Below are 26,326 nucleotides of genomic sequence, written 5' to 3' on the forward strand. Positions count from 1 at the left end.
TACTTGGGTCTGGGATAAAATATGAGGCATAGAAAAGCAGTAACATGCTAAAAGATCAGAAAAACCTATGTTTCTTTTGAAGGCCTTTTGCTCTGGCGTCAATTGGATGATTTCATAGTTGCCAGTGCTTGATGCAGCTTAAATATCAGCTGTATTCATTATTACACCGGACATCTTTTTGAGTGCCTGGCAAAATAAGAACTTAGTGAGTTTCTTGTCACCATTAAACTATTGTTACTTCCTTATGACTTTAGGAAATGTGACTTCCAGTTTTCTTTCTAGCTGAGGCAAAAAAAACCCAAAAAACCTGAAAAAATTCCACAAAAATCCACACTTATCACACAGAGTTCAAAAAACAGCCTTTACAGTGGCTATGTTATTGAAACTGGGTTTTCTGGGAAAAAACAGAAGAGCTGCAGCTTGGTTTCTACAGCTTGTATTGATATATACAGATGTACAGACTATGGCAGCCCTGGCTCAGGCCCTTTTCTGCATCTCCTGTTGAGCACATTTTGCATGTGCCAAATGGCTCACTCTTACCTTCTCACACAGGTAACTGTTCAGCTTGTTCCTTCTTTTGGTAACGCAATGCAATGCCTTCCTAATAGCCATTTCTACTTTCTACCTATTCAGAAATCTTCACTAAAAGCTTAATGTCTTTTGCACATTTCTTTTTCTGGCCAGTTACTTCAGAAAACTGTAAATATTTTGAATTAATATGATTGTTTTCCACATATATTCCACATATATTACAAACCAGAAACCCAGTCTAATGAAACAATTGCCTAAGTAAAGTGCTTTAGAATACTGGATTGTTTTCATTACCAAAATACAAGAGATTGGTCACCTATTATTTTATCATTGATGTTTTGCTTTATTTTTAAACCATGTAAAATTCCCATTTACAGAAAATACTACTGAAAGTAGCACAGACCTTCTTCCCTTGCTCTGCAATATGTGGGTGGTGCTTGTCTTTCTCCACTGCAGCAAATTAACTATTTACTGGATAGATATAGGATACACATTAAAACTCCTTTTCCTATCCAGAAAGAGGAACAATGATGTGCCTAGATGATATTATGAAACTGTTCAGAAGTTCTCAGTAATGCTTTTATGGATAAAAATCCACTAAATATTTTTCTGCATGTTTTCTCATCTGGAAAGAACCCCTCCTTTCCCCAAGATTCAGACTTTGGAGTCTCATCCAAACATCACTCAAGTGTTTGCTGTTTCTAAACCCCTGAGCGAGCCTTGGTTTTCGCTCTCTTGGCTCCACGGCAGCGCTCACTTGAGGGCTCAGTGCCGCCCGTGCTGTGTGTGAGTGACCTCTTCAGCCAAGCCGGTGTCACTACAGAAAGGACACGCAAAAGAAGTGCACTGACTTCTGAAATGAGCAGCGTTTGGGGTGCAGCGGCCGTCTCTTGAATGTCCATAATGAAACAGAGACGAAGGGGGAAATTTGTTTTTAGTGGAAACTTTGAAAAAGCAATTTCTATTAGTAACTGATATGTCTTCTTTCAGTTGCCAGATGGATAATTATTAATAATTATTAAATAAAATAAATTTGAGAATGGACCATGAAAGTGTATTAATTTGACTGTCAGGGAGCTTTGCAAGAGCCAGAAAAGTTAGCATGAATCATATTTGCTACACTGCAGTAATGGCTGTATGTACAGACTTCTAACATAGCACAATTATGTGTGTCAAAAGGGAAACAAGACAGAAGTTACAAATTAATTTATACTGATGTGATTACTTAAAAGTATACTTGATTTTACAATAATCAACTATTATGTCAGCAATGTTTCTCATTACACATTTTCTCAGTCATTAAAAACCTTCTTATTTTATGATTCTGCCCAAGTTAAAATTCAGAAAAACAGTTTACATGAATTTTGGAGACATTTTAATTAATCATCAGCAAAAACTGTATCATCTTCTTGAGATATGCTCTTTAGGAGCAAGTTGTGTCTTCTTTTACCTGGATTGATGAAGTTACAATCACATATATTGTTGCTAGAGCCATTTCTATTTCTAATTATGCCATGTGGCTCTTAAATCAAGCAGATGTTAATTTTCTAAGCAGAGTGAAACATTCTAGTGAAATAAGGACATTAAAATGTGTTATTCTTTGTGCTTTGTAAAATTGCATGATTGACTGCTCTTATGTGACTGCCTCTAAGCAGGTCACTGTCATCTTCCACAATCAGGTGACATTATCTGGTGACCTAGCACTTACCTGACATCGGGGACCGGGTTGCCAGCAACTCTGCACTCCAGCAATACTTTGTTTCCTTCGGCAACTTCCTGGCTCCGGAGCTTCTGTGTGAATAGAGGTGGTGAAAGTTCATGCTCTTCCATGTTGATGAAGGGACGGCACAGGACCATTTTGCTCTCCATGATGCTCCCCCTTCCGGAATAGTGTTCTCCATTCAGATGAATTCCAGGTAATTTTTCCTCAGGCTCAGTCTCTTGATGTGGTTTGTCAAATTCCTGATTCACCAAGGTACTTAAAGCTGGTTGTTTCTTATTAGGTGACAGGTATCCACTGTCTGGAGAAGAAGAGTCTCCATCGGGACTACGGCCTCTTGTCTTCGCTGCCTGTCTAAATATAGATGATAACTCCTCTATGAATGTGGCAGCTTTGTCACACAGCTTGTTCTTGAAAGGAGCTTCTCCCTGTGATGTTGATTCAGAGTTCGGGCTCATCTTAGGCATACATGGACCACCTTTCTCTGAATATTTCAGGCTTCTGACGAAGCTGGGACTAGCAGGTAGGAAAGGTGAGGTGCTTGCTTGTCTCCTAGAAACTGTGACAAAACTATCCTCTGCCTGAGGTGCAGTGGATTGCTCTTTCTGATTCCTTGGGACAACAGGACTTGCAGCAGATGAAGTCCAACTGCTTGTTTGAGGTGTCTGTAAAGTCTCTTGTTCATGCAGGTTGGTGTCCCTGAAAGAAGGGTCTTCTGAAGGGCTACAAAGAGGGGTGTTGAGATAATGAGTAAAGTCTGGTGCTGTGTTTTCATCTTCCTCCATGGAATTGGCAATGGCTTCTCTAGCTATGTCAAGGCTCTTACTTATCTCCTCTTGGGTAAGGAAGGCAGAAAGTTCATTTGAAAATTCACCATTCTGTGTGTCTGACAGGGAATCACAGAAAAAGTCATGGTAAGATGAAGCTTCTGACATATTTTCGGGATATCCTTTACTGCTGCTTCCTTCTGGAGAGTAAGTCTCCTTCAGCATTAAAGAAAGAGACAATGGCCGGCCACAGCTTCTGTCTTGCATCCTGGAAGACACAAGAACAATTCCTTAATGAAAAAGTTATATCCAACTCCCCATAAGCTAGACACAAAGCTGTAAGAGAAACAGAACATAATGGTGTATGACATAGTATAAACCTTGTTTTCTGTTACAATGAGCCAGGACTGCAAATTGTCTAGGTGGAAATGAGAGCATTTAGGAGTAATTTTCCTCATGAAACCTCCCTCAGAAGTATGAAGACATCCTTTGCCTGTATATTGCCTAGCACAATCTCAATTCCACTGGATCAATATTGATAATTCACATTGTAATTGATGCAATTGATGTAATTTCACATCTGATTAGTTATTTTACATCAATTCTATTATGCTTCTTTTTTTTCTGGTTTTAGCCTTATGAAGGTTTTGGCAATATTTTTACTTTTCTCTTTCCCATAAATTGCCTCCCAGACATTAAACCATCAAATTCTGAGAGACGTGTTCAGCTTGAAACCATTATGAGAATACACATGAGGATATTTGGATTAGAAATTCCAAGTTATCCTTTCCGTTTAATGTTGATAATGTGTTCAATATTATTTTACTTATTGTGCTAACATTTTTAACTTGTTACCAATTTAGTAGCACTTTCCTCAACACTGAAAAATGAAATCTCAAGCTACCATATGCTAGAAGTAAAGCACTGAAGAAATAGATTTCACGACCTATATAACATCCTCCTCAATGGAAGTGTATAATGTATATTTTGTACTGGTTTCACAAAGCAGAGAAGCATTTATACCTCTTCAATTTCCCAACATGACTTCAGAATTAGGTTGAGCATTCTCTTTAAAGTCAGCAAGAAACAAGACATCAGGGAAACCACACTTTCCCCAAGGGAAGGACTGGCCTGAAAATCTCCTTGCTGAAATGTATTTGTCTAACTGGTCATTAGATTGTGGCTGATGAAATCTGAAACATAATTATTGCTTCTGCAGAGCATTTAATTGAGTTGAACATCAGTGTTTTTAATTACTCTGAAAAATTCTCTTATTCTAATGACAATTTCTACAAGAAAAAATTTTACATAAGATAAAAAAAATTATTTTCTTTAATTCTCTACTGATAGTGGAGAAATGGCTTGACAATCACGCGTTGCACTCGGATGTATTTTACATCAGCTTGTGCAGGCTCCAATTACCTGTAGTCACTAAACCAGGGCTTACCCAGCATGTAGTCATTACATGACTGATAGATTATTGGAATTCTTGGCTTAGCATATGTATCTCTTGATATGCCTGTTTGTCTTGCCAACAGATCACAACTCAACGCATACAAGAGAAGTCTAAGAAACCCAAAGCATTTAGGGTTATTTAGGGTTTGATAAATGTTTTTATAGAATTTAGTGATAAGTTTATTATTTTCTAGGATTACGTTTTCCTTTCCTGTTATCTGTGTTTGCAGGGCAACAAATTTAGCAGCCATGCCAATCTCTTGTCAACAAAATCTAAAAAAGTATATACAGTATAACTGACTACCACATAGCAGCTTTAAAGAAAGAATCTGAGAAGCCCAGCAAACAGTTGGTCTAGAGGCTCAGCTGTTCAGGCATAAACTGGATGAATGCCAGGGAAACAAGGGTTAAAACTGCAGAGTTTCTGCCTCTTCAATCTTAGTTAATTTTTAAAACTTTGTATTCAAATGAACAAAGGTGCTATTTAGGCAACATGTAAATATCTGTGCTTCAAATGATATCTTTATTTAAATCTGACACACACTGGTTCTTAGCTTGTTCACATCTCAAAATGACACATTACATACTCAGATAAACTTCTCTGACTTCCAACACTGAGCTGCTCTAATGTTTCAATGGGCTTTTTCATGGGTAGGAGGACAATCTTACTTATTGTTAGCCACCCAACATGATGATTAAAATTAGTTTATTATGAATTAACATATTTATTCCCAATACTCAGCTTTGCCATTAGAAAAATATTATGGCTACATATATTGTAATTTTCAAAGCCTGGTGTCTAAATTTAGCTGAATCAGTCTACACCTGAATATTTAGATAAAGTTGATGGATTTAAATGTGCTGGTTTATTGCTAATTTCTAATGCTGATAAGCCTTCTTGGTGAGAAGGTTCCTGAAAATGGATTCATATGTCTAGCTTTAGGGAGCTGAATGGAAGCTCCATAGCCATACTGTAACACATAAACTCATTATTCTTTTAGAGCAACTTGTAATTACAGTGAACTGGAGGTGAAGTATCACTAACCTATCAAGCAGCTTAAAAGATCATAATTAGAAATTTTGAATGCTATTTCTAGCTTCTCCAAGTTAGACTACAATATATTTATAACACTTTTCATCATCATTACTCATTAGGTAACATGCAAAGCCATATACTGTATCATTTAAAGACACAAGCATAAATTACAATGTTGCATGCAGATCAACATTATTACATACAGATTATTTATGGGGTCCTATTTGTATATATTTAAAAATTATGCCCAAGTAAAACCACAGTTTTTTATCATGCAAATTAAATACTTATTCAAATCCCAATACAGATGCTCTAAAGAATCATATGGTAAATATTAAATTTGAAATGTACTGGATTACAACAATTTCAGAAAAAAATAGAGTAACTAATCAAATTAAGGTTTTGTATAGATATATAGTAAAATATGGAAAAATATAGAAAAATAAAGAAAAATATTTCAAGAAAAATATAAACATTCTGAATTTGCAGAACCTGCCAAATAAGAAATTATTACTTAACATGACCTACTTATTATTTAACATGACCTATCTCTTCAAAAGAATCATATGAAGGATGAAATGTATCTAGTAAGATTTATTAAAACAAAAAGACACAAAGTTTTTCTCTGAATTTTGAAATCCTGCAAAATTACTCCACAAACACAACAATTACATTTAGCAGAAAATATAAAACAGATCTTACAATGAGCAGGGCAATATGAAGAATTCAAGTATAATTAACAGTAGAAAAAGTTGTTTTTCTCCTTCTCTATCTGAATAGGCTTAAAGTTGCTCCAGCTCTTCACTGAAGCTTGCCTGGTCCTTAGTTGAGAGGACTGTGGCCTGTGTGTTACATCCGTCCTCTGTGACTATGAAATTTGTACCCCACTCATCTATATTTGGTAACTGAACTCATGTTTCAGCAGACTGCCACTATCTGGAATTCCAGCAGAAGCAACGTTAGGCCTGGAAGTGGCACAAAGTTCTGTGTGCTTATTACTCAGAAAGTCAGAGAACTTAGCCATTCCCTTTCTATACCATTTTATGGTTACATATTTTAAATTTTTTTCAACAACATTATTTTCATGATAATAAATAAAATAATTGCAAAAATAGTTTTAAATCAATAGCTTCCTTGTGTACCTTAAAATCTTGTAGAAAGAAAAAATTAGAATAATTTAGGTTGGAAAAGACCCTTAACATTTTTGGATTTATGAGTAGAAATACTTTTTGTAATAATTGATAAATAATCTGTAACCATACAGATTTTATTTATACACTGTATAAATAAATTCACCTACCGAATTTTCATATCTCAAGTGAAATAATACTATGATCAGAAAAGAAGTATCTCCCTCAGAAAAGACACAGAAAATCCCTGGAAAACACGTATGCTTTAAAAATACCCCACAAGTCTGACACATGTATTAACACTGAAACAATCAATATACATTTTTGGTTTCTATAGAGTTGTAGAGCATAATGTGTAAGAGTCAATTCTCCCTTACTGTCTCTGTTAAGGAAGTACTTTCACCTCATTAAACTCCTGTGAGAGTTTAGTCCCAGGGGAGAAAAAAAAAAAAAAAACAACTGTCCAAAAGCAGTTTTTCAAGCACATAATTTCTGTTAAAACTCAGTGAAAGGAAGAAGTAAACATATAGACAGTTGGTTTAATCTAGAGACTTTATCACATAGTTTCCAGAAATAAAAGCAATGTGTGGGCAATGTGGTTTCTGCCAGATTGCAACCTATTGGGAGTCACACGCTCCAGAGTGGATAGAAGAAATTATAGCTCCAAAGAGATGTTACAGATCTCCATCCCTTCTGCCAGCATCCATTATATCTGCTCTCAGATTTGAAATAATTTTGTACACTGGCATTTGCTCTTAGCTCAAGGTCTTCTAGATATTGCCTTGCATTTTTTACTAAAATTTGTTCCTTGGCAACAATGGAAGTGCAGTAGATGTACTCTTGAGACAGAAGAGCACAAGAGACTCAGAGCTCCCCACAGGATCCAGACCATCATTATGTACTAACAAGTGCTAGTTACCACACACCCTAATTCAGTGGTTGATAGAACATCTCGGCATCTTCATACAGGCAATTATTGTCCCCTCATCACAGCCTGAATAGCCTCACTGCTGGACTGGGAATGTTTCACAATGTATTTTTGCAGCTTGATATCTTTACCATGTTGTAGTGAAATTAGTTAAAATTATTTTATTTCAGGTCATTTTACAGTGATTTCAGTGTGTCAAATAAGAACAGAACCATGATTCTAAAAATTTCAAGCTGAAAACTGTGCACAAAGAAGGAGCTGGTTATCCAAGAGTTAACCACTGTATGCCTAATTTTTAAGCAGTCACCCACAAAGTAAAATCAAGGTCCTTTTTCAAACACCCATCATCTTCACTAAATGCCTAAGACTTTGCCACCTTGGGATGGGAATCAAAAATAGCCTGCACATAAACAGCAACAAGCTGTCTTGGGCTATCTTCAGCATTTTCTAGAGGGAGTGGGTGGATGAAATCCTGGTTCTTGCAATTATGTGTTGAAATTTTCACTTCTGGGAAGAAAATATATCTGCCTGTAGATATCTGCCGAGATATTTTAAAAGAAATTTAGCTTTCTGAATACAAATAAAGTATTGTTTTGTGTAAATCAAGTATGCTTAATAGTTTTTGTATAGCATAGTAGAAACATTTGTCCAGAAAGTGAAAGGTTTGTGTTCAATTAATTCCTCTTCAACTGTTAATGAGATATTCTTCATAACTTGAAAACAGGGCAAGGTTTTATAGAGCTCTATTAGGCTATGAATAAATTTTCCCAACATTGTTGTTCTGTGATTTAGGGAATGCTTATATCTTTTGATCTGTACTGAATATTTTGGAATCAAGATCTTCCATTCCTATTGCAAAAACAATGTGTATTCTCCTTTATAAAAGTAGTAAAGGCAGTAAATCACTATAAACAAATAGAAAACACATTAAACTTTGGATCAGTTACACATTTTGCAAGATAAACATGCTTTAATGTGCAATGATGTAACAATTTAGCATTTGCATATAATATTTTTAAATTAATAATAGCATCAAACAAGATTAGCAATATACAGCTAATATGCTCATTCCATTCCTATGGCAGTATTATGGAAAATTCAGCTGATGAACAGAGCTCCACAGAGATAACAGTTTTCACTACCAATAGATTTGATAGAATGCAGCTGCAGTTTCCCTAAAACCTTAATAATAGTTTCTAACACTAGTCAGCTGGAGAAATTCCAAATCTCATGCCAAAAACCATAAAACTATTGTGGTTGTACCAGCTTACCATTCGATCTGATGAAGATGTTACATAATGCAAAAGATTTTCATCTTAAGATTTTAATTGCATAAAACCAAAATACAGTAATAAGCTCTTTACCCTAATGATTAAAGTACTTACCTGAGAAAGCAGAACTCCTCTGTTATGGTCCTTGTTATTTTGTTTCTTACTCTAAATAGCAACAAGATAAAATAAAGTAGATAAGCAATCTCCTTTCCAAGACCTGAAGTCAAATACCAGTATGCAAACTTCAAATAGATGTCTCTAAGAACTGCTTCTACTTTAAGCAGCAGAGAGAGATACAACCTCCTTTACCAGTTGCCACAGAAACCTCCAGTTATTTTGAGTTACTAACAGACATTTCTTTCCACCTCTGAAAGAGCAGAAAAATAATCTGGTGTCCTGTGCTTAAACAGACTGGGCCAATGTCTTGCTGTAGTTTTATGCATCACATAGTTTTGTTCTTTAGTTTTCCCTCAGTATGCAAAAAATATTTAATTTTTCTTGTAAATACATAGTAAATGGATTTTTTTTATATAGAGCTAGAGCTAACCTATGTTTTCATAGAGTGTGTTGGAAGTATCTACCTGTCATATATGTATGAAAAGTGTCAAATGTCGTAAGCAGTGTCAATGGTATTCAAATACAATTTTTCCAAGTTTCTCTGAGGATCTTAGGAGTGCAGTACAAAAGCTTATACACCTTCAGCTTTTGTTAGAAGTTGTAGTGATAATTGATCTGGAAGAAATACAGCAATTGTTAAAATTAAACTAATAACAGAACAGTAATAATAACTCCCAGACTTCTTTTACAGAATATTTCATCAACAAAGAGATTGAGGGGCTGCAAGTAACAACACATCTATAAACTTGCTAGAATTGCTACAGCTGTGAATAGGAAAGGAAACCAGAAAACAGAAAGGAAGGCTAAGTAACTCACAAAGAACCAATATCATTTTGTAAACTGGGAAAGAAATGAAAACTCAGTCCACGATCGATAGTCTAAGGTCTTGATGAGGTAAACAACCTCATACTGAGAAACTTGTCATTGTGCTTCCCTTATCTCAAGCCTACTAGAACACTTGGAATATCATTCTGTCTCAAGATGCCATCTTCTTTAACTTTTATTACCCACACAGGTAATAATGGAAAACACGTACAAACAGCTGCTCGACTGGTGAGTGCCCCTAGCATCCCTTAAAATGTCAAAGGAATTTTGTTAGGAGTTTGCACCCCTGTGCACTGTGATTATTACACAGATTGCTCTCACGGATTTATCACACAAGTGAAGACACGTAGGGCAAAGCTGTTTGATCTCTGCCTATCAATACTGTGCCTGTCTCTGCCCACGTTACCTGGAATCCAGCGGTGCCCTGAGAAAGGCGGTGCTGTCTGAGCCTGCCTCTTGCTAGACCCTGCCTCTTGCTAGACCCTGCGTTCATCAGACTCCCCTCAGGGCCATGGCACCGTGACACAGTGCCATACAACAGTGACACGCTGCTTTCGGAGCCTGCCTTCTGCCTGGCCACACTCTTCACTCACAGCCCGCGCTCTCCGGTGCGTCAGGCGCTGCGGGAAACGCGGCCGGGGTCCGGCTTTGGGGAAGCGAGTGGGCGCCGGTGAATGGCGATGGCGCTGGCGGGGAAGAGGTGCCTGCCAGGCCCGGCGGGAGCGGCTGCTCAGGCGGGCAGGCAGGCTGAGGCTCTGCGGTGAGGGGCAGGGAGCGTGGAGCCTGCCGGTCTGTGCGGCTGTGGCGGCAGCGGGTGCCACGGGCCCAGCTCGGCCTGCGGGATACACTGCTGCGCAGCGCCCGTGGAGCCGCGGCCACACCGCACCGGCTGGGCTCACTGCTCTGCCATGGAGCCCCGGCCACACCGCACCGGCTGGGCTCACTGCGGTGCCATGGAGCCCCAGCCACACCGCACCTGCTGGGCTCACTGTGGTGCCCTGAGCCCCAGCCACACCGCACCGGCTGGGCTCACTGCGGTGCCCTGAGCCCCAGCCACACCGCACCTGCTGGGCTCACTGTGGTGCCAAGGAGCCGCGGCCACACCGCACCTGCTGGGCTCACTGCGGTGCCACGGAGCCCCAGCCACACCGCACCGGCTGGGCTCACTGCGGTGCCCTGGAGCCGCGGCCACACCGCACCTGCTGGGCTCACTGCGGTGCCATGGAGCCCCAGCCACACCGCACCTGCTGGGCTCACTGCGGTGCCATGGAACCGCGGCCACACCGCACCGGCTGGGCTCACTGCGGTGCCATGGAGCCCCAGCCACACCGCACCGGCTGGGCTCACTGCGGTGCCATGGAGCCCCGGCCACACCGCACCGGCTGGGCTCACTGCGGTGCCATGGAGCCCCGGCCACACCGCACCGGCTGGGCTCACTGCGGTGCCATGGAGCCCCGGCCACACCGCACCGGCTGGGCTCACTGCGGTGCCATGGAGCCCCAGCCACACCACACCTGCTGGGCTCACTGTGGTGCCAAGGAGCCGCGGCCACACCGCACCTGCTGAGCTCACTGCGGTGCCATGGAGCCCCAGCCACACCGCACCTGCTGGGCTCACTGCGGTGCCATGGAGCCCCAGCCACACCGCCTGCTGGGCTCACTGCGGTGCCATGGACCTGCGGCCACACCGCACCTGCTGGGCTCACTGCGGTGCCATGGAGCCCCAGCCACACCGCACCGGCTGGGCTCACTGCGGTGCCATGGAGCCCCAGCCACACCGCACCGGCTGGGCTCACTGCGGTGCCATGGAGCCCCAGCCACACCGCACCGGCTGGGCTCACTGCGGTGCCATGGAGCCCCAGCCACACCGCACCTGCTGGGCTCACTGCGGTGCCATGGAGCCCCAGCCACACCGCACCGGCTGGGCTCACTGCGGTGCCATGGAGCCCCAGCCACACCGCACCGGCTGGGCTCACTGCGGTGCCATGGAGCCCCAGCCACACCGCACCTGCTGGGCTCACTGCGGTGCCATGGAGCCCCAGCCACACCGCACCTGCTGGGCTCACTGTGGTGCCAAGGAGCCGCGGCCACACCGCACCTGCTGAGCTCACTGCGGTGCCATGGAGCCCCAGCCACACCGCACCTGCTGGGCTCACTGCGGTGCCATGGAGCCCCAGCCACACCGCCTGCTGGGCTCACTGCGGTGCCATGGAGCCCCGGCCACACCGCACCGGCTGGGCTCACTGCGGTGCTATGGAGCTGCGGCCACACCGCACCGGCTGGGCTCACTGCGGTGCCATGGAGCCGCGGCCACACCGCACCGGCTGGGCTCACTGCGGTGCCATGGAGCCCCAGCCACACCGCACCGGCTGGGCTCACTGCGGTGCCAAGGAGCCGCGGCACACCGCACCTGCTGGGCTCACTGCGGTGCCATGGACCTGCGGCCACACCGCCCCGGCTGGGCTCACTGCGGTGCCCTGAGCCCCAGCCACACCGCACCGGCTGGGCTCACTGCGGTGCCATGGAGCCGCGGCCACACCGCACCTGCTGGGCTCACTGCGGTGCCATGGAGCCCCGGCCACACCGCACCGGCTGGGCTCACTGCTCTGCCATGGAGCCCCAGCCACACCGCACCGGCTGGGCTCACTGCGGTGCCATGGAGCCCCGGCCACACCGCACCGGCTGGGCTCACTGCGGTGCCATGGAGCCCCAGCCACACCGCACCGGCTGGGCTCACTGCGGTGCCATGGAGCCCCAGCCACACCGCACCTGCTGGGCTCACTGCGGTGCCATGGAGCCCCAGCCACACCGCACCTGCTGGGCTCACTGTGGTGCCAAGGAGCCGCGGCCACACCGCACCTGCTGAGCTCACTGCGGTGCCATGGAGCCCCAGCCACACCGCACCTGCTGGGCTCACTGCGGTGCCATGGACCTGCGGCCACACCGCCCCGGCTGGGCTCACTGCGGTGCCCTGAGCCCCAGCCACACCGCACCTGCTGGGCTCACTGCGGTGCCATGGAGCCCCAGCCACACCGCACCGGCTGGGCTCACTGCTCTGCCATGGAGCCCCAGCCACACCGCACCGGCTGGGCTCACTGCGGTGCCATGGAGCCGCGGCCACACCGCACCGGCTGGGCTCACTGCGGTGCCATGGAGCCCCGGCCACACCGCACCTGCTGGGCTCACTGCGGTGAGATGCCCTGGAGAAGGCATTCCCACTGCCCGGTTGTATTAAAATACTTAAGGCGTGTTGTTATCTAGTGGTGTCAAAGAAAAGAAATGAGGTGTCAACAAACTCTGAGTTGACAGTCTTCTGTGGTTCAATTAGAAAGGCCGTTCCACATTTTAGCATTTGGGAATGTATACAAATAAGAATTGAAGCAAGACTGTGTTACAGCTGTTTTTAGTACAAAAACTTTAAAAAATCAATTTCACGTTGAATTAAGAAGGAAGAGGGAAATGAGTGAAAGTTAAAGAAGGCAGCAACAATGCAATCAATCTCATAAGGATATAATTTGCCAGTGTAGCACATGGCAATATAATCAAGATTGCATAGTCTAGCATGTAAAGATTTCAAAGTATATAAGTTTAAGAAATCTAAGCTGTATCAGCTCAGTGTAGTCTCACCTCATTTCCTAAAGAAAAGAAGGGAAATAAATTAGAGTTAAAACACTTTAGTGGAAAATCTATGTCATAACAGTAACACTCAAACAAGCTGTTTTAAAGAAAAAAAGCAACCCATTAATGTTAGATAGCTAATTTTTGTCCTGACACTGCAAAGCAGAGTTAACACTAATATCTTTCTTAAAATTAAGATTTCTTTTAAGAAGTCCATATACAAGACATTAGCTCTAATTTTGTCCATTTTTTTTAACTTAAATACTTCAAGTGTTGCTCTTCTCTCAGTTGATTTTTTCCTGTATGCTACACATGTTAGTAATATTCATTATGGCTTTACCAATTATTTTATTTTTAAATTAATTACACTTGTTATAACTACCTCTGCTGTATCTGAAAAGTAACTTATCCTTCCATGCCCTGTGGAGTATGGGACTGCTTAATTCTAAGTGCTGCAGTCCTATTCACATTAGATATTACCTGTACTTCTGTGAAGATTATATTTCAAACAGAGCTGATTTTTTCTTTCATATAAAAACTACTTGCACTTATGCATATCATAAAATTCCCATAGCTGGGCAGTGAGAAAAATGTTTTATAGCATCAGATGTCATCCTTTAATGTTATATGTGCTAAGATTTAGACTTTTCCTCTTTGTGAGAAAAATTATCTCTATTAGATCAATTTTAGCTGTAAGCCTATAGTGCATATTTTACATGATTATATTCATAGCCAGTCATGTATTTGGATTCCTTCTTAGCATGAGAAATGTATTTGATCTGAGCAGGCACAGACAGCACTGAAGTTCAATACCAGATAAAAGCTTCTTTCTTTACAAAGGGATTAACTTTGAAAAAGGAATGTGCTTCTTTCAACAAAATGTGAGATGCTGATCTGTAGGAAAATAAAAATTTACTTCTCTTTTCTTTTATCATAATACAGCTTTACATTACTTTACCTCTGTAACAGCTGTTGCACGCTGTCTTTTGATTATGCCAAATGTATTCCTATGGCCCGTAGGAAGACTCCACCTGCCACCTAAAAACATGTCTGATGCCAGATTGGGGTAGACAGCTGTGTGTTGCTGCCAGAAGTCATAGCACTAACAAAGACAAATGTGCAAGAATGTGACATCCATACTTCTGGAAAGAGGAATGAATGCTGAAGGAGGAACATGGAACAGCTGATTACTTCCACTGTTAACTTCAGTAGAACTAAATTAAAAAAAAAAAGTTGAAACACAGCTGGCTATTTAGACTGAACTGCTGAGAGATTTGTCAGTCAATAGCTCCTATTAGGGAGACACTTAGCTTGGGGATATTTTTGGAAAGTGTCTCCCTGGAGTTGGAGAGACTTCGGGCCTTTTGCTTTTTTCTGATTGGCTGACAGACAGGTGGTGATAAAGGTGGTGGCAGAAATATTGCAGACATGGTGAATAGCACACAGACAAGCAACAGCAACTTACTTCTTGTTTTATGATGGGCTATACTATGTAAAAAAAATTAACAGAATTTTTCCTTTCTCTCTTTCTGTTGTTAAATGAAAAAAGATCAGACAAAGAACTGATTCATGTCGGTTGAAAATACAACTGCCTGTGTTTAGAGTTTGTGAGGGGCATGTTCTACTGTAGCAAATGTTTAACACCTAAAAAACTAAAACCATGTGGTTTCTGTTGTGTTTAAAGAGTCTATGTCCTTCAAACAGAAAGGTACTATTGCATTATAAATTAATAATTTCCTTTTAGAGAGATATTGTGTAGCAAACAAACTATTTTTAAAAATAGGTGCTTTTAGGAATGACATAAAGTAGGCCTCTGAGCTTGCAAGAGAGGAAGGAGCCTTTCAATGGCAATGACAACTTGTGTGGCAGCACTGAGAATGCTTGTACATCATTTTGGAGTCAGTTCTAGAGCTTGGACCTCAAAATTGAATCCGCTGGTTCTGTCAAAAGCAAAAATTAGAATTTTCACATAGTATGATCTTGTACTGAGAAGTCCATATCTCTCTCTAGGCATTACAGCTTCAGAGCCAATGACTAAATTGGGATACAACTGATGTGGTACAATCCTGATACTTTGGCATTGCCAGATTGGAAAAATTGAGTCAGAATTTTTTTAAGTTAAACAAGCTGTCAAACACTGTCTCTTTTTAGACAGGATGCAGCTTTTTATTTTTCTTAAAGAGTGATTATTTTTGGTGAAAAAAAAATTGCAGAGGCAAATCGAGTATATTTAGAAGGCAGTGATGAAAAATTGTTTAAAAATATATTTCAGACAAAACATGATAGGTTTCTACTCACCATCAAACATGAAAAGATGTGCATGATAAGATGTGCACACCTACTTTCTGTCCTGTTTGATATCTTAATTAGAATCAAGATAAAGAGGCAAATATGCATTTATTTAAATATATGTTTTTCTGTACTTTAAATTCTCCAGCATCAGATGTGGACCTTGTATTGTTTTTTCTGTATCAAAGAAGGAAAAATTAATTGTAAGTTCATGTATTTCATAGTTGTTCAATGAGATGTCATTTGAGTTTCAGTGGTTCTTTATACAGCAATTTTCTGGTGGTATTAGTTTAGAAAAGGGAGTCAGACTGATCAGTGAACTAATGAATTCTCTTCAAAAAGTGTAATGTCACTGATAATCATGCAAAATATTCAACGAGTCAGAGAAAAGAATGCAGATCTGGGAGGAAGCAGCTTAGAGAGCCAAGACAACCACCCTTTAATGATGATGCAAGTAGGTATTTGAGAGTTAAAAGCACCAGTGAGACAGCTGAGCGAGCCACTGAAACAGTGGTTCGTCTAAATGCATTACTGGAAACACCTTTCTCCAATTGTATTTAGAATACAATTTCTGGCTTTGTCATCAAAACCTGACTAAATCCAAGGAACCTGGCAGATGAAAGAGGAAGTTTTTGTAATACAAAAGACTCTAAAATTCGAAGATGCTGTGTGAGCAGTCTAATATGTATATTATTTGCTTTGAAATTTGGGCAATGGTTAAACCTGGCTATAACCCAGAGAATTTAGGCAATAAATCTGTTACTGAAAAACTTTTTGCAAAAGCATTAACTGTACTGTTGCACATGTGGTACAGATAGAAATACAGGCATAACTGGCATGCAATATTAGGATACAACAGAACCAACCAATCTAGGTTTTTTTTATATATATATATATATATATATATATATATATATATATAAAACAAGAGAGAAGCAAGGATGGTCTAACCAAAACAAACCAAACAGCAAGCTGTTTAATTCTCTTTGTTGCCACTCTTGCCACTCTCAGATCCAAATAGTGTGGATAGTTAAAGTTTGTGTTTAAGCAGGTTTAGAAGAGGTGTTAGATATATTTTATATGGAATTGGAATATTAATTACTATATAATACATGTATTAAATACATAATAATTACATATATATAATATAATTGAAAAATCATATTATTGCTACAATATGTAAATACACAGTATTCAGGAATTAGCAAACACAAAACTTTTATTATTTTGACATAGTAGTACTTAAAGTATGAGAATATATTGCACAATTTTATGATCAGTTGATATATAACATCTATATAAACAAACCAATACAAGATTCATATCTCTATTTTTCATAGCATTTTCCTTCAGTATGCATTTTAAATTGAAACCAGTCTTGTGAATGAGTCTCAGGAATCATCAACATCTAAAGATTTTCCTTGGGAAATGCTGCCTGTGATTTTTAAACTAAGAGCCAATTACCACAAAAGCCATGGAAGTAAGCACCTCTCCTTTGAAAACATTTAGCTATGTTTGACCAAGAACTCTTTCCTTACCTTTGTTCTACAAATTGAATGGATGGTGTAATATTCCAACAAGCAGTGAAGGGGTTCCAGCCCCAAGGGTTTTCTGCATAGCCAGGTTTGATGCTCTTCATTTTTCTGTGCACTTTACTGGAATGAGTGAGAGTGAGTTTGCAGTTTTGGGAATTGCACAGAAGAGATGTCAGAGACTATGCTTTGGGTTGTTGCTGTCCACTGACTTCAAACCCTTATGAAGTAAATTAGTGAATATAATGTGACAAGACCTTTAACAATAGTTAGCTGCCATCTTTCAAAGTTCATTGACTTAATGTATAAAGTTATTTAACTAATAAAGCTCATAAGATATTTTTCCTTACAAATATATGGAAAATGTAAGATGTGGAGATAAATCACCCCTTCTAAAAATCCTATAAGAACTGAGAGGTGACAGTAATGGCATTTAGTTTGTTTTCAAAATGGAAATGATAAGGACAGTCTCACAGTTTAAAGTTGTAAGAAAAATTAGTATCTTTTGAGAATCAAGGCAAAAATAAAAATTCAGAGAATTTTCTAATACATTTTCTTGGAGAGGAAATAGAGCAGTTATTGACAGTCAGTGAGTTTCACAAAAAAATCCCCATCAGAAATCCAGGAAGTAAACGAATTCTCTTTTGTCTGTATCAAACTTTCATATGGTTTCAGTGATTAAAAATTTCTTTTCAAATGGTTGTTTATTCTAAATGTCAAATTTTTATAGTAGCTGATAAGAGTGAAAACATGAATTTGTTTATAAAACTTTGAGTAACAAAATAGAAAAAGTATTTTAGACTGACTATATGAAGTAATCAGTTGAATATCTCTGCTGCTTTGTGTGGGTTTTTTTTTAACCTATTTGTATGGCAAAGTACATTTGCATCCTTTTACTTAAAAATCAGAGTTCTCAAAACCTTAATATTATTTTGTCCTTGGAAATGTTTTCTTCATGGTATATGGATAGGTTTCATTACCACTGGGTTACTGCTGGTGCTATATGCATTGACTATGATTTGTTTTGTAAATATTTTATATGAGAGAAAATGGAAAACATAAATCAGGTTTATGAAGTAATGAACTTGGAATTTATTGAAGACATTTAGCATTTCTTAGCTAAAACTGCATAGAAACTTCATGTGTTTGATCAATCAATAGAATTTAAAAGCAAAATCACTGAACAAAATTAGAAAAGGATAAAAGATGAATAGGGAATAAAAGTGGAAACAACTGAAAAAGCTTTGCATTGACAACCAAATTAAACACAATTTTAGGTCTGGAATAAATAAGGTAGAAGTTTTCCTGGAAACATGCCAAAGTAATTCTGTGAAATGTAGTGCAGAAATGTCTGGGTTTAGCTGTGGAAAGAACAATCCCTAGATAAAGGTAAATGTACATATTTTTGTGGTTTCTTTGGAGGGGATGGTAGGAATTAACTCTGTGAAGATTAGAGAAGAACATACTAATAAACTTTGCCTATTGTAGTGGTAATGTTTTCATACTAAGTGTTGTGTGTAGCTCAGATCACTTCAAGGAAATTAGTTTGTTAAAGAGGCATATTCTGTATCAGAGGAGTTTTCTAGGCATAACAGCAATTCATCAGCCTGGCATCAGCTGAGATTTGTGAGAAGTTATTTTTCATGATAGGTATACTGTAGATTAAGTGAAGCTAGCTGAGTAACAGAAGAGGAAAGAATGCTTCAACATGCTAAGGTACACAATAGACCCATATTGTGCTTTTTGAGGGTGTACTTATGGCAAGCTTGAACATCTCAGTACATTTCTGTTTCTACTAAATTCCTGGCAATGATGATGAACATACATTCCTCACGGGATGAACAATAAGGTATAAAAAGGTCCCTGATTGAGGTATGCATCCACTGGGTGTGATGGCCTCTCCTGCTTAGTAATCCCTGTCAGCAGTGTCAGCCAAGGAGTGCAGGACCTGGTGCAGGTGATGCATTGCTATTTTGTGATTGCCCAGACCCCCAGGTCATTCAGTTTGAGGCTCTTGAAGCGGCTTGATTTGAGCAATTTTGATGAAACCACTGTCTAGAAATGAAAGGGAATTATAGACAATTTGCAGGAGCTTTGGTTTGACTTTTTCATACCAATAGTTTCTACTTTTCTGCATACTAACTTCTTGCAGCTTTTTTTTTTTTTTTCCCAAGCTGTATCATGTAACAGGTAAAGTTTAGCATATCATCAGCTTGTGTAGAATTAACTGGGACAGTTACACCTAGTCACTAGCTACAGCTAGTTAAACCTGAAGCAATGACTGAATGAAGGGTGGGCTGGCATCAGTAACTCTGATCTGAATATCAGTAACTGTGGGAACTCAAAATGTCTCTCAGACATTTTTAGAGGTTCCAGGCCTTGGTCAGAAGCATTCTAGACCCTGGCAGACAGCTGAAAAACAACTGTGATTTTGAGTTTGAGCCATGGAATGAATTACCAACTTTGGAGGTGGAACAAGCAATCACAAAAGGTTAGATAGTATAGTATAAGTAGTCACAAAGTAGAGGGGAAATTTTTTTAGTATTGTACAGGGGGGTTTTAGCACATGTACAGGGGGGTTTTCACTTTGTACATGGGGGTCAGAAGTTCTAAGATGGAGGAAAGTGGGCTGAACCCATCCTTCTTCCTTCTTCTTCCTTGCCTCCATGTTCTTGGTGATGTTGGCACTCACAGATTGGTTTAGAGTAGAAAAACACTTGGCAACGTAGGTAATAGGTATTGGGGAATAATTGTAAACCTGTTATACGTAATATATCTTATAAAAGATAGCAGCAGCCCTGGGCGGAGGGAGAGACGAAGAAGACAGCAGACAGAGAGGATGTCAGGGTGTGTGTGTGCCTCTACCCAGGCCACTGATCAAATAGCTGCAGTCCAAGAACATAATCTGTTAGATAACTAGCAATAAACTGCCTTGAGACCGAACAGCTAAGCCTGCGGAGTTTTTCTTTGGAAGCACGGGTTGGAGGAGGAATTTCACCACCACATGTGGCCCCAAAACAAGGCTGGGGTTCCCACAAGTAACTCTGATATTCTCTCAGATCAGCAGGTGCCTAAGGTTTATAGGAATGGAGGCATAAAATTATATGGAAGATCATAGGACAATCCATGCTGTACTTTTGCAGAGAAAACATGCATGCATTTTCAAGTACACATTTAACATATGCTGATTTCTGTACACATTGGGACGTCTGTGAGAATCACTGATTTTTGAGAGTTTCTTCCATTAGGGGAGTTTCTTAAAAGTAAAATTAATTAATGTGACAATCATTAGGACTGTTGGTTTTTGTTTGTTTCTCTTTTTTCCCCCAAGGCAGAAGGACAAAAGGCCTAATAACTATTGAAGCATGAGAAGAATCCATTCTCTACTGCATAAATAGCAAATTTAGTGGAGACCACAGATAGTCAAAGGACTGCCAAATGACTTAGATATTTAGGATTTGAGAATTTGACAAAGAGTCTGGATTATTCACAGATTAATATAATAATCACATTTTTTCATTTTTCCATTTTTCCTACAGCAACATTTGAAAACCCTGATAGAGACATACTTACATTGCAAAATCAAGAACTGTAAAGTTCAGAGATCCACTATTTAGAATTACCTGTAGTTCTGATGCATAAAGATTTTGCTTTTTATGTATCTGTAGCTTTATAGATTTTAATGAACAGCTGTTCTTTGTCACTTTAGCATAGTAGTTACACTTTCTCACATATTACACTACCTTCTAATTCTGTTTAGTCTTGCTTTTAAATCTAGCAAGGACACTTTGTTTTGCACCATACATAATAGACATAATAAAAATGTAGGGCTAAAATAGGACAGTATTTGTTAGATATACTAATTAATTAACCTTATAAAAACCTGTAGAAATACTGTATCATGTGTGCATATAGCCATGTTGTGCACCAAAAGCTTTCAATTAAGGAGTTACTTTTATTTTACCATTCTATGGCATTGCTGCCTTTTGCAGCTGTTCTTAAATGCCTAGCACAGAAGGGCTGAGTGCATAACAGGTACTGGTGCTCAAGAAGCACTTTCCCTGTGAAGTGTGTAAACTTTTATTCAGTGTCCTCCAGCAGTTTGTTCAGGTTTAAATGACTCTCCAGCAATCCCATTCACTTTCAAATTATGATGTCAATAACATTATTTCTAAATTATGCTTCTTTTTCTTTTCAGAAAAGCATATACTGCTTAGCAGACCAACTGTGATTTCCTTTACACTATTGCCTAATTTAATCTGCTCCGCAGATGGGATTATTATATTCCACCTAGTACTGCATTGTAATTGAGATGGAATATCCTGTTAATCAGCTATTTGGGGTCAATTAGGGATTCCCATTCAAGAGAGAAGTTTGTCTTGTCTGTTTTAGCCTACAAGAGTGTAAATGTTTATATAAATTTGTCTGTAAATATCTTTCAGCTCCCCTAATGGCTTTTTGAGTTGCTTTGAAGGCCAGTTTGAAGTTCCTAAATTCAAAATCCTTTTAAATTACTTTGTGATTTGTATGTCCACCTCCCCAAAGATTAAAGGCCATGGTATCCATATTTGGGAAAAGCACAAAGCTTGTGCGCTGAAATCCTTAACTGAATGTCAGATAAATTCTGATATATTGGTATGTTTTATGTTGTTGCCACTTGTTCTTTTATCCATTCAGTTTGTTCCACTTTTTTTTTAAACTTTTCTTAACTTCTTACACTGATATCTGAATAATGTGTATGACATTTCTCCATAAGCTGTTAGTTTTCTCATGCTGGGATGTACTTTGCATGGACAGAATCCAGAATGCATTCAAACAGACATCCACATTTTCTGTAGTTGTGTGAGTAGCTCAATTTCTTCTGAAGCACAAGACCACTTCCCATTTTCAGAAGAGAGGATGACAGAGATCCCATGTTCAAAATTTCTACTCAGATGCACGGTAGGTAATACTATACACTGTGCATTTTATTTAATAAATTTATGTTTATTGCATGTGTATCGAAGAAGTGTGACCCCCTGTGTGGGGAATAATGCGCTCTGACTCCATGTTGCCGAAGGCTGAAGCAATTGCTTTTATTAAGCTAAATTATATTACATTAACACTATACTATACTATATCATACTAAAAAGATACTCAAGAAAAACCGGTGACTGTCTCCAGACAGTCATGACACAGCTTTGACCCAATTGGCCAATCAATCCAAACAACCACCACCAGTGTCCAATTAACAAATCAGTCTTCAGTAAACAATCTCCATAACACATTCCATATGTGCCAAACAACAGGAGTAGCAAATAGAGATGAGACTTGTTTTCTTCTTTCTCTGAGCTTTCTCACTGCATCTCACAACTTCCTAGGAAAAATCCTGGGAGAGAGAATCACATCTCTCTCTGTTCAGAGAATGTGAATACCACGCATGTGCACATGAAGATGTTGTCATTAAAAGAAATAAATTAAGTTCAAAGACAATCTTGAGTCTGGGAGTGAGGATTATATCAAGATGTACAGAGGGATTCCTGAACCCGGGGACACAGCCCCAAGCCCCACCCAGACCTGGAAGCCCTCAGCAGCCAATCAGGCACAAAAGGGGCATTGGCAGAAGCTACTTAGGAGATTTAGACCTCTCTAAACACCTTGGATGTACTTACAGACTGGGGAACAAGTCTGGAGAGCAGCACTGTGGGAAGAGACCTGGGAGTCCTGGTCAATGGTAAATTGAACTTGAGTCATTGTGCCCTGGCAGCCAGGAGGGCCAACCCTATCCTGGGGTGCATCAGGCACAGCATCACCAGCCAGGCAAGGGAGGGGATTATCCTGCTTTGGATTGTGTGCACTTTTGGGTGTCACAATATAAAAAAAGACATTAAGCCACTAGAGAAAGTCAGGAGGATGGCAACAAAGACATTGAAGGGTCTGGAAGGGAAGCTGTATGTGAAGTAGCTGAGATCACTCAGTCTGGAGGGGATTCAGCCTGGAGGAGATTGAGGGGAGACCCCACTGCGGTGTACAGCTTCCTTGTGTAGGGGTAGGCACTGATCTCTTCTCAGTGGTGACAGGGACAGGATGCAAGGAAACACTGTGAAGCTGAGCTCAGGCAGGTTTAAGTTGGATATCAGGAAAAGGTTCCATAGCTGGAAGTTGTTGGGCACTGGAACAGCTTTCTCAGGGAATGAGGTCACAGCACAGAGCCTTTTCTGAGTACAAGAAGCACCTGGTCAATGCTCTCAGGCACACAGTGTGATTTGTGGAGTGTCCTCTGCAGGACAAGAAGTTGGACACAAACTACATAAATTATGAAAACTCTTTGGTCCACAGCAGGCCATTTATATACTGTTAATCTTCTGCTGCCCAATGGCTGTTACACAAATGGAAATAAAAAAATGTGTTTCTTAACATCAACCTTTGACCTGTGGATTCAGCACTAGTTCTTGTTACCATTTTGAAGAGGTTCACGAGTTTGTATAGCTATATTAAATTTAGAAAACTAATACAATGTCTTGTATTTCAATTTTTTTAGATCGTTACTACAGTAAAGATAGTGGCAACATGCTGAGAGGAAAGAAGAAACCTCCATTTTTCTGTCAGATTCCAAAGAAAAGAAGAAAACAGAAAATACCAACAAAGTAGATCATACTTACAGTGTTAGACTGAATAGGGGAAACTAAACAGCTCTTCCTCCCTCTGCTGCTCATCAGCTGCAAGTGTAAATGTAGCTGTACTGATACTTGTATCAGTATAAAAGTATAGGGATAGAACATTGGCATGATCCAGGCTGAAAAGAATCCTATCCTTTTTGGCTGCTTATATTTAATTCTTGTATTGTATTGTTCAGTGACTCAGGTCAGAACAAAGACCAAAAAGTACTCACATTTCTCTCTCTGGAGCACTAGATTGAAAATATGACTTGAAACCTAGTTTCATCACCACAAAAAATTCTTACTACACAATAGTAGAAGTCAGGAAAAACTGCCCAAGGCACCACATAAGTATACATTGCTATTATTGCTACAGCTATTGATTTCTTTGTTCTGGAAAGACATTCCCCAGCGGAGCCTGTGCACAGCAGCTGGACATGCTGCCCACAGGGGCTGTGGAGGAGAGGCACAGGCTGTATGTCCTCCTCTCTGGCCAGTGCTCCTGGAAGTGGGCAAGGGCATGGGAAAGCCCCAAGGGCCAACCAAGTGCTGGTTCTGGAGGTGGTGGGACCACTAACCTGAGGAATTTGGAGGATTCTTCTGACATGGAAGAATTTGTGACTCAGGGATTGCACCGACCCAGGTGCAGCACTCGCCACCTGGTCTTGTGGAACCTCATGAGGTTCTCATCTCACTTCTCAAACTTGTCCAGCTGCCTCTGGATTATGCCATCATTCCGTGATGCCCCTGCCTGGCTTAGCTTCTTGTCCCCTGCAAATGTTGGGGTGCTCAGTGCCCCTGGGTGTCATTGATAAAGGTACTGACAAGCCCTGGTCCCAAGGCAGAGCCCTGAGAGACACCCCTTGAACCAGCCTAGTGGAAGAGGTCCATGCCCACAGCAGGGGAGTTGAGACTACAGAATTATGCAATGGCCTGGCTTGAAAGGGACCTTAAAGATTATCTTTTTTCAATTCCCTTGCCATAAGCAGGGACATCTCCCACTAGACCAGGTTGTCCCATCCAACCTAGCCTTGAAGACTTTCAGGGGAATGGGCATCCTCCACTTCTTTGGACATCCTGTTCCACTGCCTCACCACCCTCACAGTAATGCATTTCTCCCTAATCAAAACCTACTGTTGCAGTTTGAAGCCATTCTCCCTTGTCCTATCACTACATTTCCTGATGATGTCCCTCTCCAGCTTCCCTGCAGGCCTCCTTCAGATACTGGAAGTTTGCTATGGGGTCTCCACACAACTGGCTCTTCTCCAGGCTGAACAGATCCCACTTTCTCAGCCGATTGTTATAGGGGAGGTGATCCACTCCACTTGAACAACTTCATGGCCCTTCTTTGGATTTGCTCCAACAGTTCCATATCTCTCTCCTATTTGGGACACCAGATCTGGAAGCTCTACTGTAAGTGGAGTCACATGAGCAGAGTTGAAGGAAAGAATCAGCTCCCTTGACCTGCTGGCTACACTTCTCTTGCTGCAGCCCAGGATTCCATTGGCTTTCTGGGCTGTGCATGAACATTGCAGCCTTGTGTCGAGTTTTTCATCAACCATCATCCCCAAGTGCTTGTCTGCAGGGCTCAATCCATTTTCTGCTCAGCCTGGATTTGTGCACCAACCCAGGTGACTGACTAGATGGCCTTAAATGTCCTTTCCAGTCCAAAACCTTATATAATTCCAGTCTTTTAAGAAAATATTGACTATATTAAAAAACTCCATGTGGTATTCTTAATTACTGGGAAGTGAGTTTATTAAGTAACTTCCCAGTAATTAGGGGCCTCTTTGCAAAACATAGGGTTTTCATCATTGATAGAAACTCACACAATCTCCTGCTCAATTTAGCCAGCAGATTTGTCTGCAGTGTTCTAGTTTAACTTTGCAACAGGTTATTCAAACAGTTGATACCATGTTCTCAATATAATATTAATAATCTATCTTATAATACTACTAATGAATCTTACATGCTCAGTATAATGAGAGAAACATGAGCTTTTGCAGCATTATTAGTTTAAGCTTATAAATGTTCTGCAGTGACCCCAGGGAACTAGTGTTTCAGTATCTGAGGTCATGCAAAATGCTCTCTTCATTTCTACCCTACCTACACAACAAGGTTTATTAACAATGAAACAGTTTGAGTGCATATCTATTTGATTTTTTCTTTCTTCAGGTTAAATGAAGAATGAATTTTCTCTTTCTTCAGGTTAAACTTGCTTACTATACACTCAAGGATTTTTCACTCCTTATTAAATCCATGGGGTGTGAAGAATTTGTGCTTTTTAGAATACAATATATACTTCACTTTCAAAGCAACTTAAAAGGGAACAATGCTCCTTTTTTTTTTATTAAACTAGAACAAGTCTGAGTGAACTGTGATGACCCAAATAATAATGTTTTACTAGCATTTAAACAGCTGGAAAATTATGAAGAGAAACTGAAGTATGTTACCTAAAGAACAAAAACCA

At 40.5% G+C, this 26,326-nt stretch overlaps 1 protein-coding gene and 1 long non-coding RNA gene across 8 annotated transcripts in view; one reads left to right on the forward strand and one right to left on the reverse strand.

Annotated features, from left to right (window-relative positions):
* The window catches only part of LOC146767595 (uncharacterized), a 39,392-nt gene extending 32,992 nt beyond the window's left edge, over nucleotides 1-6,400 (forward strand). The window contains exon 2 of the long non-coding RNA XR_014954789.1: nucleotides 2,211-6,400. This is a non-coding gene — a long non-coding RNA (uncharacterized LOC146767595). The remainder of the gene's footprint in view (nucleotides 1-2,210) is intronic.
* PALLD (palladin, cytoskeletal associated protein) overlaps nucleotides 1-9,173 on the reverse strand; it is a 186,092-nt gene extending 176,919 nt beyond the window's left edge. For 4 of the 7 annotated variants that reach the window (XM_085577987.1, XM_085577990.1, XM_085577989.1 and 1 more), the window contains exons 1-2: nucleotides 8,953-9,173; nucleotides 2,240-3,286 (exon numbers count right to left, since the gene is read on the reverse strand). In XM_085577987.1, coding sequence (XP_085434113.1) covers nucleotides 2,240-3,285 — 1,046 coding nt within the window. In that variant the 5' untranslated portion in view covers nucleotide 3,286; nucleotides 8,953-9,173. Of the gene's footprint in view, nucleotides 1-2,239; nucleotides 3,287-6,211; nucleotides 6,629-8,952 lie in introns of those variants that run through there. The other 3 variants (XM_085577988.1, XM_085577985.1, XM_085577986.1) reach the window with 2 other exon arrangements.
* Nucleotides 9,174-26,326: the final 17,153 nt, after the last annotated feature.

This window comes from Lonchura striata, chromosome 4 (assembly GCF_050655825.1).
Source record: "Lonchura striata isolate lonStrDom1 chromosome 4, ASM5065582v1, whole genome shotgun sequence".
Taxonomy (NCBI): domain Eukaryota; kingdom Metazoa; phylum Chordata; class Aves; order Passeriformes; family Estrildidae; genus Lonchura; species Lonchura striata.